This window comes from Ranitomeya variabilis, chromosome 2 (assembly GCF_051348905.1).
Source record: "Ranitomeya variabilis isolate aRanVar5 chromosome 2, aRanVar5.hap1, whole genome shotgun sequence".
Taxonomy (NCBI): Eukaryota; Metazoa; Chordata; class Amphibia; order Anura; family Dendrobatidae; genus Ranitomeya; species Ranitomeya variabilis.
This window is the reverse complement of record NC_135233.1, coordinates 1,116,389,124-1,116,403,065: the sequence shown is the minus strand read 5'-3', so window position 1 is coordinate 1,116,403,065 and position 13,942 is coordinate 1,116,389,124. Positions and strand designations below refer to the sequence as shown.

The 13,942-nt window shown below is 46.7% G+C and overlaps 1 protein-coding gene across 3 annotated transcripts in view; it reads left to right on the top strand.

Annotated features, from left to right (window-relative positions):
- Window positions 1–13,942, top strand: part of LOC143808882 (uncharacterized) — a 459,352-nt gene that overhangs the window by 394,850 nt on the left and 50,560 nt on the right. For 2 of the 3 annotated variants that reach the window (XM_077292049.1, XM_077292050.1), the window contains exon 4: window positions 1,390–1,513. The exons of the other annotated variant lie outside the window; for it this stretch is intronic. In XM_077292049.1, coding sequence (XP_077148164.1) covers window positions 1,390–1,513 — 124 coding nt within the window. The remainder of the gene's footprint in view (window positions 1–1,389; window positions 1,514–13,942) is intronic. 3 annotated transcript variants of the gene reach the window in all.

Sequence of the window (13,942 nt, the reverse complement as noted above, 5' to 3'; positions counted from 1 at the left end):
AGGATTCTGGGTGAGGTGAGGAGACTGCTGGGAGATTATACAGTATACACTGGAGGATTCTGGGTGATGAGAGGAGACTGCTGGGAGATTATACAGTATACACTAGAGGATTCTGGATGGTGAGAGGAGACTGCTGGTAGATTATACAGTATACACTGGAGGGTTCTGGTTGAGGAGAGGAGACTGCTGGGAGATTACACAGTGTACACTGGAGGATTCTGGGTGATAAGTGGAGAGGAGACTGGGAGATTATACAGTATACACTCGAGGATTCTGGGTGCTGAGAGGAGACTGCTGGGAGATTATACAGTATACACTGGAGGATTCTGGGTGATGAGAGGAGACTGCTGGGAGATTATACAGCGTACACTGGAGGATTCTGGGTGATGAGAGGAGACTGCTGGGAGATTATACAGTATACACTGGAGGATTCTGGGTGAGGAGAGGAGACTGCTGGGAGATTATAAAGTATACACTGGAGGATTCTGGTTTATGAGAGGAGACTGCTTAGAGATTATACAGGCTACACTGGAGGATTCTGGGTGATGAGATGAGTCTGCTGGGAGATTATACAGTATACACTGGAGGATTCTGGGTGAGGTGAGGAGACTGCTGGGAGATTATACAGTATACACTGGAGGATTCTGGGTGAGGAGAGGAGACTGCTGGGAGATTATACAGTATACACTGGAGGATTCTGGGTGCTGAGAGGAGACTGCTGGGAAATTATACAGTGTACACTGGAGGATTCTGGGTGATGAGAGGAGACTGCTGGGAGATTATACAGTATACACTGGAGGATTCTGGGTGATGAGGGGAGACTGCTGGGAGATTATACAGTATACACTGGAGGATTCTGGGTGATGAGAGGAGACTGCTGAGAGATTATACAGTATACACCTGCTTAGAGATTATACAGGCTACACTGGAGGATTCTGGGTGATGAGATGAGTCTGCTGGGAGATTATACAGTATACACTGGAGGATTCTGGGTGAGGTGAGGAGACTGCTGGGAGATTATACAGTATACACTGGAGGATTCTGGGTGAGGAGAGGAGACTGCTGGGAGATTATACAGTATACACTGGAGGATTCTGGGTGCTGAGAGGAGACTGCTGGGAAATTATACAGTGTACACTGGAGGATTCTGGGTGATGAGAGGAGACTGCTGGGAGATTATACAGTATACACTGGAGGATTCTGGGTGATGAGGGGAGACTGCTGGGAGATTATACAGTATACACTGGAGGATTCTGGGTGATGAGAGGAGACTGCTGAGAGATTATACAGTATACACTGGAGGATTCTGGGTGATGGGAGGAGACTGCTGAGAGATTATACAGTATACACTGGAGGATTCTGGGTGATGCCGCTCTCGTTGGTTGTCAGGTTCCTCTCAGGTGTCAGGACGTCGCTCTCTATTTCTCCGTGGAGGAGTGGGATTATGTAGAAGGACACCGGGATCTGTACTCGGACGTTGTGGTGGAGGAGCTCCGGTTTCGTCCATCACCAGGTAAGTAGAGACGTGTGTATTGTACATTCTCACTGTGGGCACCGGCTACACTGGGGTCTTGTCGGACCCTCTTTCGTCATGTGCAGGGCATACACACAGGAGTTAATACCTGGTCATGTGGAAGCTCCCGGTTATCAGGAAAATATGAACTGTCTTCCATTGTTCTGGGGACGCAAGCAGAGCTGACCTACTGTTCTTCTCACCATTGGTTTCTGTAGGACCAAATCTTACATACAGTGTCTGTCTGGCAGGACTAAGTACACGTTAGCATTGCCAAAGCATATGGTAAAATTACGGGGGTGGGGGAGGGAGGCATATAGAGGTCCAGGATATATCAGACTCCTTTTAGAGGATAGGGGATGTTTCCAGGGTGGGGTATAGGAGTCCATGACATATCAGGCTCTTTAGTTGGGGGATAGGGATATGTCCAGTGTTGGGGTACAGGAGTCCATGACATATCAGGCTCCTCTTAGTCTGTGGCAGGCAATGACATATTCCGCTGCTACGGCCTGCACTTTCCTCTTCCCCCAGTATTATTGGTGGTTTCTCTTCCTCCACCATGGAGGTGAAGTCTGGGAGGAGATCAGACAGTCTCTTGAAGTGAGTGTCCCTCACTGCGGAGTATTTGGGGCACCTCAGCAGGAAGTGGGCCTCATCCTCCACGGCCTCCTGGGGGAACTGCTGGCGGAGTCTGCTCTCTCAGGGCTTGTAGTTCTGTCGGTGCCGCCCGGATTCGATGAGTATGCTGTGGGTGCTCAGTCTGTACCGGCTCAGGATCTGTCGATCCTTGAGGTTTTCTAGTTTCTCTAGATATGGGGCCAGTTTGTACTCCCTCTGTAGATTCTGGTATATCGTCAGTTTCTTGGATTTGTTTAGGTCGTTCCTCCAGATGCTGAGATATTCCTCTTTAACTTTGTGTACCATCTTCTGGATTTCACCTTTTGTCAGGCCATGTAGGTTGATGGCTTGGTCAGACCGGCTTTGGGTACTTTTTCTTAGGAGGCTTCCTGGGGCTTCTTGGTGTAGGGAGGCTTTGTGATGCTAGGAGCTGGGACTGCTACTTTGTAGATGAGCCTTGAATGACAGTGCCTTCTTCTTTATTGCGATGTGTAGTGGGAATCTGCCCAGCTCTGCTCGGCAGGCGCTATTTGATGGACTTGGAGAAGATGCTTGCAGAACTCTAGGTGGAATATTTCTGTCGGCCCAGTGTCCCACTTTGACCAGTTAGGGTATGAGACTGGGCCCCAGACCTCACTACCGTACAGAAGGATTGGGGCAATGATGGAGTCAAAGATTTTTAGCCAGACGGTTACTGGTGCCTTGAGATGGTACAGACGCTGTTATGATCCTTAGTGGTTGAGGATCACAAAATACTCCAGCTAAGTAACAAAACATAGGACAAGCTCTAGGGAGGTGGTAAACTGGACTGACCGCAAATCTGAACCTATCCAACACACTAGAGGTAGCCGGTGAACGTGACTAAAATTCTAGACGTCTCGAGCCAGCCTGAGGAACTAACTACCCCTAGAGAGAAAGAAAGACCTCACTTGCCTCCAGAGAAATAATCCCCAAAGATATAGTAGCCCCCAACAAATAACGGTGAGGTAAGAGGAAGGCACATACACAGGGGTGAAAGCAGATTCAGCAAATGAGGCCCACTAATACTAGATAGCAGAAAATAGAAAAGGGGTCTGTGCGGTCAGTAAAAAACCCTTACAAAATATCCACACTGAGATTTCAAGAACCCCCGCACCAACTAACGGTGTGGGGGGAAAAACTCAGTCCCCTAGAGCAACCAGCAAGCGAGGAAATCACATTTTAGCAAGCTGGACAAGAAACATGATGAATGCTGATAATCAAAAAATAAACAAACAAAAACTTAGCTTGTCTTGGAGAGACTGGGAGCAAGGTAGTCACAAGGAATCTGAAGAGCACTGAATACATTGAGAGCAGGCAAGGAACTGAGTATCCAGGTGAGCTAAATAGGAAACCAACCAAGGATAACGAACCAGCTGATGCTGCCAACCTGCAGAAAGACAACACTACACAGTACCGCTTGTGACCACTAGAGGGAGCCCAAAAATAGAGTTCACAACAAGACGCCTTCTGTTGGCATAGAAGGCTTTGGATGCCTTGTCTTTTAGTAACTCTATGGCTTGCTTGAAGCTCCCTGACTGGCTGAGTTCTAGGCCCATGTAGGTGTACCTGTTGGTTTCTGTAAGTGGACGGTTGTCTATCATAAAGGTAGGATGGCCAGTGGGTTTCTGCTTTCTTTTCTGGAACACCATGATATTAGTTTTTTTCTCGTTGATTGGCAGTGCCCATGTGCTGCTGAAGGTCTCTAGGATTTTCAGATGATCTTGGAGGCCTTTCTCAGTTGGTGATAACAGCACGAGGTCATCTGCATACAGCAGAAAATTCACCTGGGTGTCATGGAGGGTGAGTCCTGGTTCTGAGGAGGACTCTAGGGCCACTGCCGGCTCATTGATGTAGATGTTAAAGAGCGTTGGACTGAGGCTGCAGCCCTGTCTCACTCCTTGACTCTGTTGGAAATAGGCCGTCCTCCTTCCTTTGACCTTCACACTGCCTACTGTTCTCAGTGTAGGAGCTTCGGATGATGCCATATGTTTTGCCTCCTATTCCGCTCCCCAGCAGTTTTAGGAATAGTCCTGGGTGCCACACTAAGTTGAAGGCCTTCCTGAAGTTCTCTCTCTCGATATCCCTCTCCCTCTCTCCCTATCCCCTTGGAATGCTGAGTTTTATTGCCTGCCAGGACTAGCAGAGCTGAATGCATATCCCCTTCCCCCCCCCCCCCCCCCGAAAAATAAACCTCTTTGTCTTCATAACACTCAAAGTTCAATTCAATATTACACACTAATCCGAGAAACATAAAAATTAGTTTTCCAGGATCTGGGCACTAAGGATTACGCATGGCAGCATTTTGTGGCATTTAGTGCCATTAGAAACCTGGGAAATGAATTTCTGCCCACCAGCAAATCACAGACATACCGTGTGTGGACTGTAAGGTTTCAGGGCAAATATAGTAAGAAAAGGAGTTATCAATAACTTTCAAAGCTGTGTACCTGCCAGAAAACAGCCCATATGTGAGGTCCGCACAGTGGGAGTTCTTAGTTTTTATGGCTGAAGCATAAAACAGGATTGTCCATCTTAGGCAATTATTCAGAGCCAGTAGAGACAGCTGAACACCATGCTGTGGTACTGGATCATTTCTCTGGGATCTCTCCTCCCATTTATCGATGCGTCATACCTGTCACGCTACCAAACGGGTGACCGACCCACCTATAAGAGGTCAGTGGTGGCAGCATAGTTTTCGTATTTATGTGGTGTTTGAGACTTGGTGTTGACTGGATCATGGTGTATATATGTTCCCATCAGGAACCGGTGGTATATATACATCCCGTCACATCACGTGCCGCAATATTCGACATACGTTAGAACAGCTGTGCTCATTTTCTTATCCTCTGTCAATATCCGTATTGGTCTGTAGGGTAAGGGGGCACCAGAGAGCTGCAAGTTTCTAGTAAGTTTCCCTGACACTCCCGGTTTTGGCTCTTACCTCTGTTTCCATTCCTACATCTGCGGCGTGTCTGATGTGTCGGTCTCTGGGTCGCCCCGTCTCTACATGGCAGATTGTGCAGTTATCTGGTCTCCGCTGCCTCGATCCTTTCATCACACATAGACAAGTAACCAATAACACAGAGCAACTTGTATCTCTCCCTGATGGAACCACTGCTTCTGGTTCTTCTGGACCACTGGATATCTAGTCAGTGACTCTCCTGTTCATCCTCCTCATGCATCAGGAAAAGGTTACTACAGTACTACTTCCAGTACTACTTATGAAGCATATACAGTGGTATGTGAAAGTCTGGGCACCCCTCGTCAAAATTGCTGTTGTTGTGGACAGCTAAGCAAGTTGAAGATGAAATGATCTCTAAAAGGACTAAAGTTAAAGGTGGCACCTTTCCTATTTTACCTATTAAACATTGCAAAAAGGGAAACGGGCTGACTCAAAAGTTTGGGCACCCTGCATGGTTAGTACCTATTATCACCCCCTTTTAAAAGTATCACAGCTTGTCAACACTTTTGTAGCCAGCCAAGAGTCTTTCAATTCTTGTATGAGGGATTTTCATTGTTTCTTCCTTGGACAATTCTTCCAGTTCTGTGAGATTCCTGGCTCGTCTTTATCCTTTATTTTGAGAATCTAGCCACAAAGTTTGAATGATGTTCAGATCAGGGACTGTGAGGGCCACTGTAAACCCTTCAGCTTGCACCTTTTGAGGTCATCTATTGTGGATTTTGACGTGTGTTTAGGATCATTATCCATTTGTAGAAGCCATCCTCTTTTTCACCTTCAGCTTTTTACATTTGTGTTGTGTGCATCAAAAATTTGTGGAAATTTTCACTGAATCCATTCTTCCTGCTACCCGTAAAATGTTCCCCGTGCCATTGGCTGCAACACAACCTCAAAGCATGATTTATCCTCAACGTGCTTAATTGTTTGAAAGATGTTCTTTTCCTGAAATTCTTGCTGTTTTTTCTCCACGCATACCTTTTGATCATTGTGGCCAAGATTTTAATCTCATCAATCTATCCACAGGACTTGTTTACAAAATGCTTCAGGTTTGTTTCAATGTTCTTTTGCATGCTTCTGACACTGAATTTCATGGTGAGGACTCAGGAGAGGTTTTCTTCTGATGACTGTTCCGTGAAGGTCATATTTCTGCAGGTGTCTCTGAACAGTAGGATAATGTAGAAAACTCCAGAGTCTCCTAAATCTTTCTGATGGTCTATTGCAGTAAAGCGGGCGTTCTTATTTGTGTCTCAACCAATCCTACAAGCAGCTTTTACAAAAATGGTGCTTGGTATTCCAGACCTTATCTTGATCTCCACTGTTCCTGTTAACTGACATTTCTTCATTGCATTTTTAACTGAGGAAAGGGCAACTTTGCTCTCTTCTTATATCATTCTCCTGCTTTGTTGGTCTCTACCATTTTCATTTTCAGAGTGAGCTGTTAGAAGAACCAATGGCTGCTGTGTTTTGGCACAAGGTTAGAGGAGGCTGGGTTTTTATAAAGCTGGGAAATTTGCACTAGTTCCCTTTGCCTTTTCTAATAATGATGGTGAACAAGCCATTATCCTAGCTAATTTTCCTTTTTGTTATTTTTAAAATGTAAAAAATTACTGCTGTAGTTTTTGGACTGCAAGACGCACCTAGGTTTTAGAGGAGGAAAATAAAAAAAATGGAACAAAAAAATGTGGTCATGAGTCACTGTTATGGGGGGAGGGGGTGAATCTGCTACTGACACTATTGTAATGTAATGTTCTCCAATTCTGTACCATTATCTCCCATCCTGGTATACATGGTCCCCCTCAACCCCATCCTGGTATACATGGTCCCCTCATCCCCATCCTGGTATACATGGTCCCCTCATCCCGATCCTGGTATACATGGTCCCCTCATCCCCATCCTGGTATACATGCCCTCCTCATCCCCATCCTGGTATACATGCCCTCCTCATCCCCATCCTGGTATACATGGTCCCCTCATCCCCATCCTGGTATACATGGTCCCCTCCTCCCCATCCTGGTATACATGGTCCCCTCATCCCCATCCTGGTATACATGGTCCCCTCATCCCCATCCTGGTATACATGGCCCCCCACCCCCATCTCGGTATACAGTCCCCACCCCATCCTGGTATACATGGCTCCTCATCCCCATCCTGGTATACATGGCTCCTCATCCCCATCCTGGTATACATGGCTCCTCATCCCCATCCTGTTATACATGGTCCCCATTACGTTGTACAGTTAAGAAAAAAAATAGTAATATTTAAGCTTTTCTACCAGCAGCTGATTTCAGCGTGTAAAAGGCCATGACGTCACTACCGTGCGTCTCCACACACTGAGGTCAGCTGCCAGAATATTGACTGCTTCCCACCCCCAGGACTATTAGTGTGGAGAGCAGTGAATATTCATCTTCTTTAGTAGTGGGCACACTGTTAGCTAAGGCCACTGGGGGATCACGTGTGCCTGCTATTAAAGAGATTGGATATTCACTGCTCCCACCTCTCGGTGTCGGCTTCAGTGCATAGAGGTGGGGGGCTTATGGGCGTGGGGAGCAGTGAAGATTAATTTTCATTAAAAGACTACCTCCTGTGACCTTGCTCCTCTGCTGCTCCCCGCCACAGCCGATCTAAAGCACATCCGGACTAAAAGACGCACCCCCCACTTTCCTCTCAAATTCTGGAGGCAAAAAGTGAGTCTTACGGTAAAAAAAATACTGTTTGTTATTTTTATATTGTATGTTATTCATATTCTGCATGTATATATACAGTATTTTTTTATTTTATTTTTTGCCTATGTAGTGCAGGGAGAGCACACTATGCAGTGATGAGGCAGTGACCCAGCAAAGTTCAAAGCAAAATGTCTCTTTAATATTCAACTCACAAAAATACACAGCACACGATATCCTCCGGATCGCAGCCGGGAAACATATCTTCCAGATTGCAGCCAATAAACACGCCGTCCTCCTCTGAGACCAGTTACCGTGGGCAAGTGCACCGCCATGTATGCTGTGGGTGCCAGGCCTTTCAGCTCCCTTGGCTGTTTGACTCTGTTTGCCTGTGTTGCCTCACACAGGTGGAGCTCTGCAGAGCCTTCAGCTCTGCACTCTTGCAAAAACCACACTGACCCTGTGCCACGGATGCGGTTTGTGGAACCACTGTGCCACGGACCACGGAGAGCCTAGAGGGGCATGACTAAGCGAGCACCTGACTATTCTCTAGAGCCTCTGATGGTGAGGTTGGACTTGGCTCCTGATGAATGCCAAGTGCCATTCCAGGACACACCATGGACGCGCAGCAGCTGGACCCAGAGGATAGACTGAATGGAGCAGTGGGCGAAGTTCGCACCAGAGTGCAGCAGGCAGAGTTCGCACCAGAGTGCAGTGGGCACGATTTACACCACAATGCAGCGGGTAGGTATGCGACCTTACACACCATAGACTGCAACCAGGAAGGTTGCTCAGGCACCTCCGCGGTTGGGAGAAAGCTATATATATATATATATATATATATATATATATGTCCCACAGCTTTTGGCTGGAGAGGAAATAAGAGGGCAGGAGTGCACAAGCGCGTGCCCTAAATACATAGCTAAAGGACTGGCTGGAAGCATGGGGAAGGGAAGAACTGACCACAGCACGGGTGAGTGAAGTGACACGCTGGAGACCCTGCCTGTCAGAGCAGGACTCCGGCATGGTCTAACAATACCCCCCTTTATTCCCCCTCTTCCTCAGGCCATTGAGGAAGTTCTGGAGGAGAATCTGAGCATGGATGATTCCCTTAGGCTCCCAGGACCTCTCTTTGGGACCAAATCCCTTCCAGTCAACAAGGAAGGTCTTGCAGCTCACATTCTTCATAGCCAACATGTTCTCCACTTCAAAAACATCATCTGAGGCAGTTGGCATGGGCATAGTGTTTGGGTCCTTGAAGAAGGGATTCAGGATGACCGGCTTCAGAAGAGATACATGGAAGGAATTCGGAATCCGCAATGAAGGAGGCAACTTGAGTTTATAGGAGACTTCTTTGATTCACTTCAGCACTTTGAAAGGACCGATAAAACGAGGACGCACCTTGTACGAGGGAACCTTCAGTCGGACGTACCTGGACGAGAGCCATACCTTGTCGCCAGGGCGGAAGCACGGAGGATCCAGGCACCTACTTGTATGTGTAACGCCCGGGAGACCGAGGTACCCAGCACCAGATCAATGAGGTCCGTCTCTTGAGGGGGATGTCACTAGTGGCTTGACCCGGTGCTGTGGCCTCAGGCGATGCACAGTGTAAGGGATATCATGAAGAAACAGACACTTACTTGATCAGCAGCAGGTCCTCTCAGCTGTGATGACCCCGAACCTGGATCGATGGCTATTGTCCAAATGAAAGACTGAGGCGCTGAAACGTTTAACCAGTTTACTTCAACACAAAGGGAATTGCAATCAATACTGTCACCGGAGTCTGTATGAGAATTCTGAATTACTCTGACCCTGTCAGGATTTCCACCTCTTATTATGCGCAGTTTCTGTATGGCCCTGCTGCTGTTTGTGAACTGGCTGCCGGCCCAATCTGTCTCTTCTATGCTCTGGTTCGACGGACAACCCGAGTCCTTTTTGTCGGCTTACCCCCTCTGGGAGTACCGCTGAACTCTGTGTCTGTTGCTGTGTCTTACCCTGGTGAAGCTGATATCACCTCACTTCCTTCCGGTTGCTGTATTATATATAATAAATATAGCCACGGATCCGGTATCCGTCTCTGCGCCTATTCTGGGTAGAGGTTATTGCTACCCGATTCTCACAATGTCCTTTTTCTCTATTCCTCTTTTCCTACTATGGGTATTACGTTCCTATAATCCGTCATAGGGCTGTTAGGAGTTCAGTTATACGACCTCTCACTTTCAGCTCTTCAACCCAACTGCCAGTCCCTCTCTCAGACCAGAATAGATCAAGGGGAGTCTCTGGAGCTCTCCCTTCTGGTCGGAGATGGTAGTGCAGTTTTGCTATTTTAATATTTGTATTTGGTGTCAATAACTATTTTTGTGGCAAATACCCCTAGGGGCGCCACATTCCCCCTTAGTTAAGAACAGTACTCCGGGACTGTGGGATGATAACATTTTGAAATAACAATTGATATGTACAGAGTCTTAAAAATGAAAAGTTACAAAAACCACTCAAAGAAACAAAAAAAATGGAATTCTGTAAAAAGTCACTTCAAATAACGTCCATTAATACAGTTCTATCCTTGAAGGTACTAGGAAGCAAAGTTCACAAAGCAGTCTTTCCGGAGCTTTGATTTAGTGTTTCCGGGCTGATAAAAAGTTCAAGAATATGCAAGAAGTTCATACAGGTAAGTCTCTGTAGGTACTGGGCTTAAACGTTACAGAACGATAACAATGACTATAGTCTTATAGTTGGTAATCCGCATACCTGGCCGGTAATTGACCCTGGGTACTACGCTGGGATCTACGTAATAGCGGTGTCTCTTTATGTGGTGTACTACTGTCTACTGTGGATATAGTATCTGCCCTATCTGCTAAAGATAATTCCCCCACTATGGGGTTGGCAAGTCCACCGTGAATGGGATCACTCTGATCAGGAATCTGTTCTTCCTGACCTGGAACCTCTTGTAGTACGGGGTCAGCCTCTTCCTGTCTTGGGACTTCTAATATTGGGTTCGGTGTTGGATAAAAGGCCACCATGGGAACCACTACTGCACCATGGTATTTTAGTAGGGTTTTGGGAAAGTCTCCTATACAGGTGTGATACATTTCCTCCTCTTTCCTTTACTGGTTGAACCTGTATGGGTTGAATAACTTCTGGTTCTGGCTGGACAACTTCTGGCTCTTTCAATGTTTCCGGACATAATTTAAGATTGTCTCTTGACACTAGTACAGATGTTAAACCTCCGTTTTTGCTAATGAGACACATTTTAGGATTATCCATTCTTGTTGGTAAAACTGTGTAGGGTACGGCTTCCCATTGATTATCCAGTTTATTGGTTCGACGATTCCTCTTGAGTACTTGGTCGCCCGGTCTTAATGGAGTTGCTAGAGCATTCTGGTTGAAAGTTCGCTCTTGTCTTTCTCTGGTTTGCTGGAGGCTTCTTTCCTCACTCTCTTGCACTTGGCGATACTGCTTTTGCCGTACGACATCCCAATTGGAGTCTTGAACTTCTGCGTCTGGTTTCAGAATTCCCATTTCTTGATCGATTGGCAATTGGCCGGGTCTTGCACGCATAAGATAAGCTGGGGTGCAGTTGGTAGAGCTCATCGGGACATGATTATACAGATCCACCAAGTCAGGCAATTTCTCTGGCCATTGATTCCTTTCCGTTTCAGGTAAAGTCTTTAGTAGGTCTATCACAATATGGTTCATCTTCTCACATAAGCCGTTCGTTTGCGGATGATAGGCCGTCGTCCGGATCTTTTTGCAACCATACATATTACAGAATTCTCTGAAGATCTCTGATTCAAAGGCTGTACCCTGGTCAGTGAGAACCTGTTCCGGTTATCCATGGGGTCTACAAAAGTACGTTTGGAACGCTTTGGCTGCTGTTTTTGCAGTCAGATCTTTTACAGGTACTACTACCAAGAAGCGCGAATAATGATCCACGATGGTCAAGGCATAGACGTAACCGGACCGGCTCGGTGTCAACTTCACGTGGTCCATGGCTACCAGTTCAAGTGGTTGTTTGGTGATTATGGGCAGCAGTGGTGCCCTTTGGCTCTTTTGATCGTTCCTTCTGAGGTTGCACGGGCCACAGTTTCTACACCACTGTTCGATTGATTTTCTCATCCCGACCCAATAAAATCTTTCTCTCAGAAGTACTTCTAGCTTTTTCCAACCAAAGTGACCAGCACCATTGTGGTAAGCTTCGAGGACCATCCTCACATCTTGTTTAGGCACGATAATCTGCCAAATCAATTCATGTGTTTTCGGATTGGTGTATCTTCTACAGAGTTTCCCTTGATACAGGAACATTTTGCCTCTCTCTTTCCAGAGTTGATGCGTCTCTTCTGGGGCATCCTCATCGGGATATGCACTTTGCTCAGTCAATAGTTCCTTCACTAGCTTCACAGCCGGATTGCTATCTTGGGTGTCAGCCCATCTATGGTGTGCTAACGGATTAAAATTCACTTCTTGTTGTTTCTGATAGGTATTTGACTGACGATGTTTTACCTTGGGCAGATGAAAGGCTGGTAGTTCAATTTCTTCAAGCTCCCCCGTTTCTTCTTCTACATCTCTCAAGTGTGGCATCCGGGATAGGGCATCGGCATTTCCATTCTTGCGACCTGCTCGATACTTGATCACGAAGTTGTAATTAGATAACCGGGCTATCCATCGCTGTTCTAACGCACCTAATTTAGCCGTGTCTAGGTGGGTCAATGGATTATTGTCAGTGTAGACAATAAATTCTGCACCAGTCAAATAGTGTCTGAAACGTTCAGTCACAGCCCAAACTACTGCCAGTAGCGCCCCTAGGGGTATTTGCCACAAAAATAGTTATTGACACCAAATACAAATATTAAAATAGCAAGACTGCACTACCATATCCGGCCAGAAGGGGGAGCTCCAGAGACTCCCCTTGATCTATTCTGGTCTGAGAGAGGGACTGGCAGTTGGGTTGAAGAGCTGAAAGTGAGAGGTCATATAACTGAACTCCTAACAGCCCTATGACGGATTATAGGCCCGTAATACCCATAGTAGGAAAAGAGGAATAGAGAAAAAGGACATTGTGAGAACCGGGTAGCAATAACCTCTATCCAGAATAGGCGCAGAGACGGATACCGGATCCGTGGCTATATTTATTATATATAATACAGCAACCGGAAGGAAGTGAGGTGATATCAGCTTCACCAGGGTAAGACGCAGCAACAGACACAGAGTTCAGCGGTACTCCCAGAGGGGGTAAGCCAACAAAAAGAACTCGGGTTGTCCGTCGAACCAGAGCATAGAAGAGACAGATTGGGCCGGCAGCCAGTTCACAAACAGCAGCAGGGCCATACAGAAACTGCGCATAATAAGAGGTGGAAATCCTGACAGGGTCAGAGTAATTCAGAATTCTCATACAGACTCCGGTGACAGTATTGATTGCAATTCCCTTTGTGTTGAAGTAAACTGGTTAAACGTTTCAGCGCCTCAGTCTTTCATTTGGACAATAGCCATCGATCCAGGATCGGGTCATCACAGCTGAGAGGACCTGCTGCTGATCAAGTAAGTGTCTGTTTCTTCATGATATCCCTTACACTGTGCATCGCCTGAGGCCACAGCACCGGGTCAAGCCACTAGTGACATCCCCCTCAAGAGACGGACCTCATTGATCTGGTGCTGGGTACTTCGGTCTCCCGGGCGTTACAACTGGCATCACGAACAGGATCGGGCCAGCCCGTACACCGGGTATTGTGTGCCGTAATTGGAGTCTGAAACTGTGAAAATTTGGATGAAAAATCTTGGAGATTGACTTTGTTAAAGAAAATCCCGTTCCCCATTGAAAACTATTGAAAGTGACTTTTCTCCATTGGTTATAATGGGGTAAAAATGGCCGACATCCCCTGATGTAATCATCTCATAACCGTTAGGCACAAAACTGTTAATCGAGCTACGTCATTACCCAAGCCCCAGTCTAACTGAAAAACTTCAAAATCCATCATCACAGAGCATGCGGCAGTTAGAGGCAGCAGGGGGCGCGTCATTGTCATCCTGCTGCACAGAGGAACGAATCTACATTATCTAGACGGAAGCTGGGACCGGAGGGGTCTGGATTAACTAAGGGGGTACAGTATGTCGCAGCACGGAGACGCCGCAGCACCCGGCGACGCTAATGCAGCTGAAAGACAGAGTGTCGATAGAGAG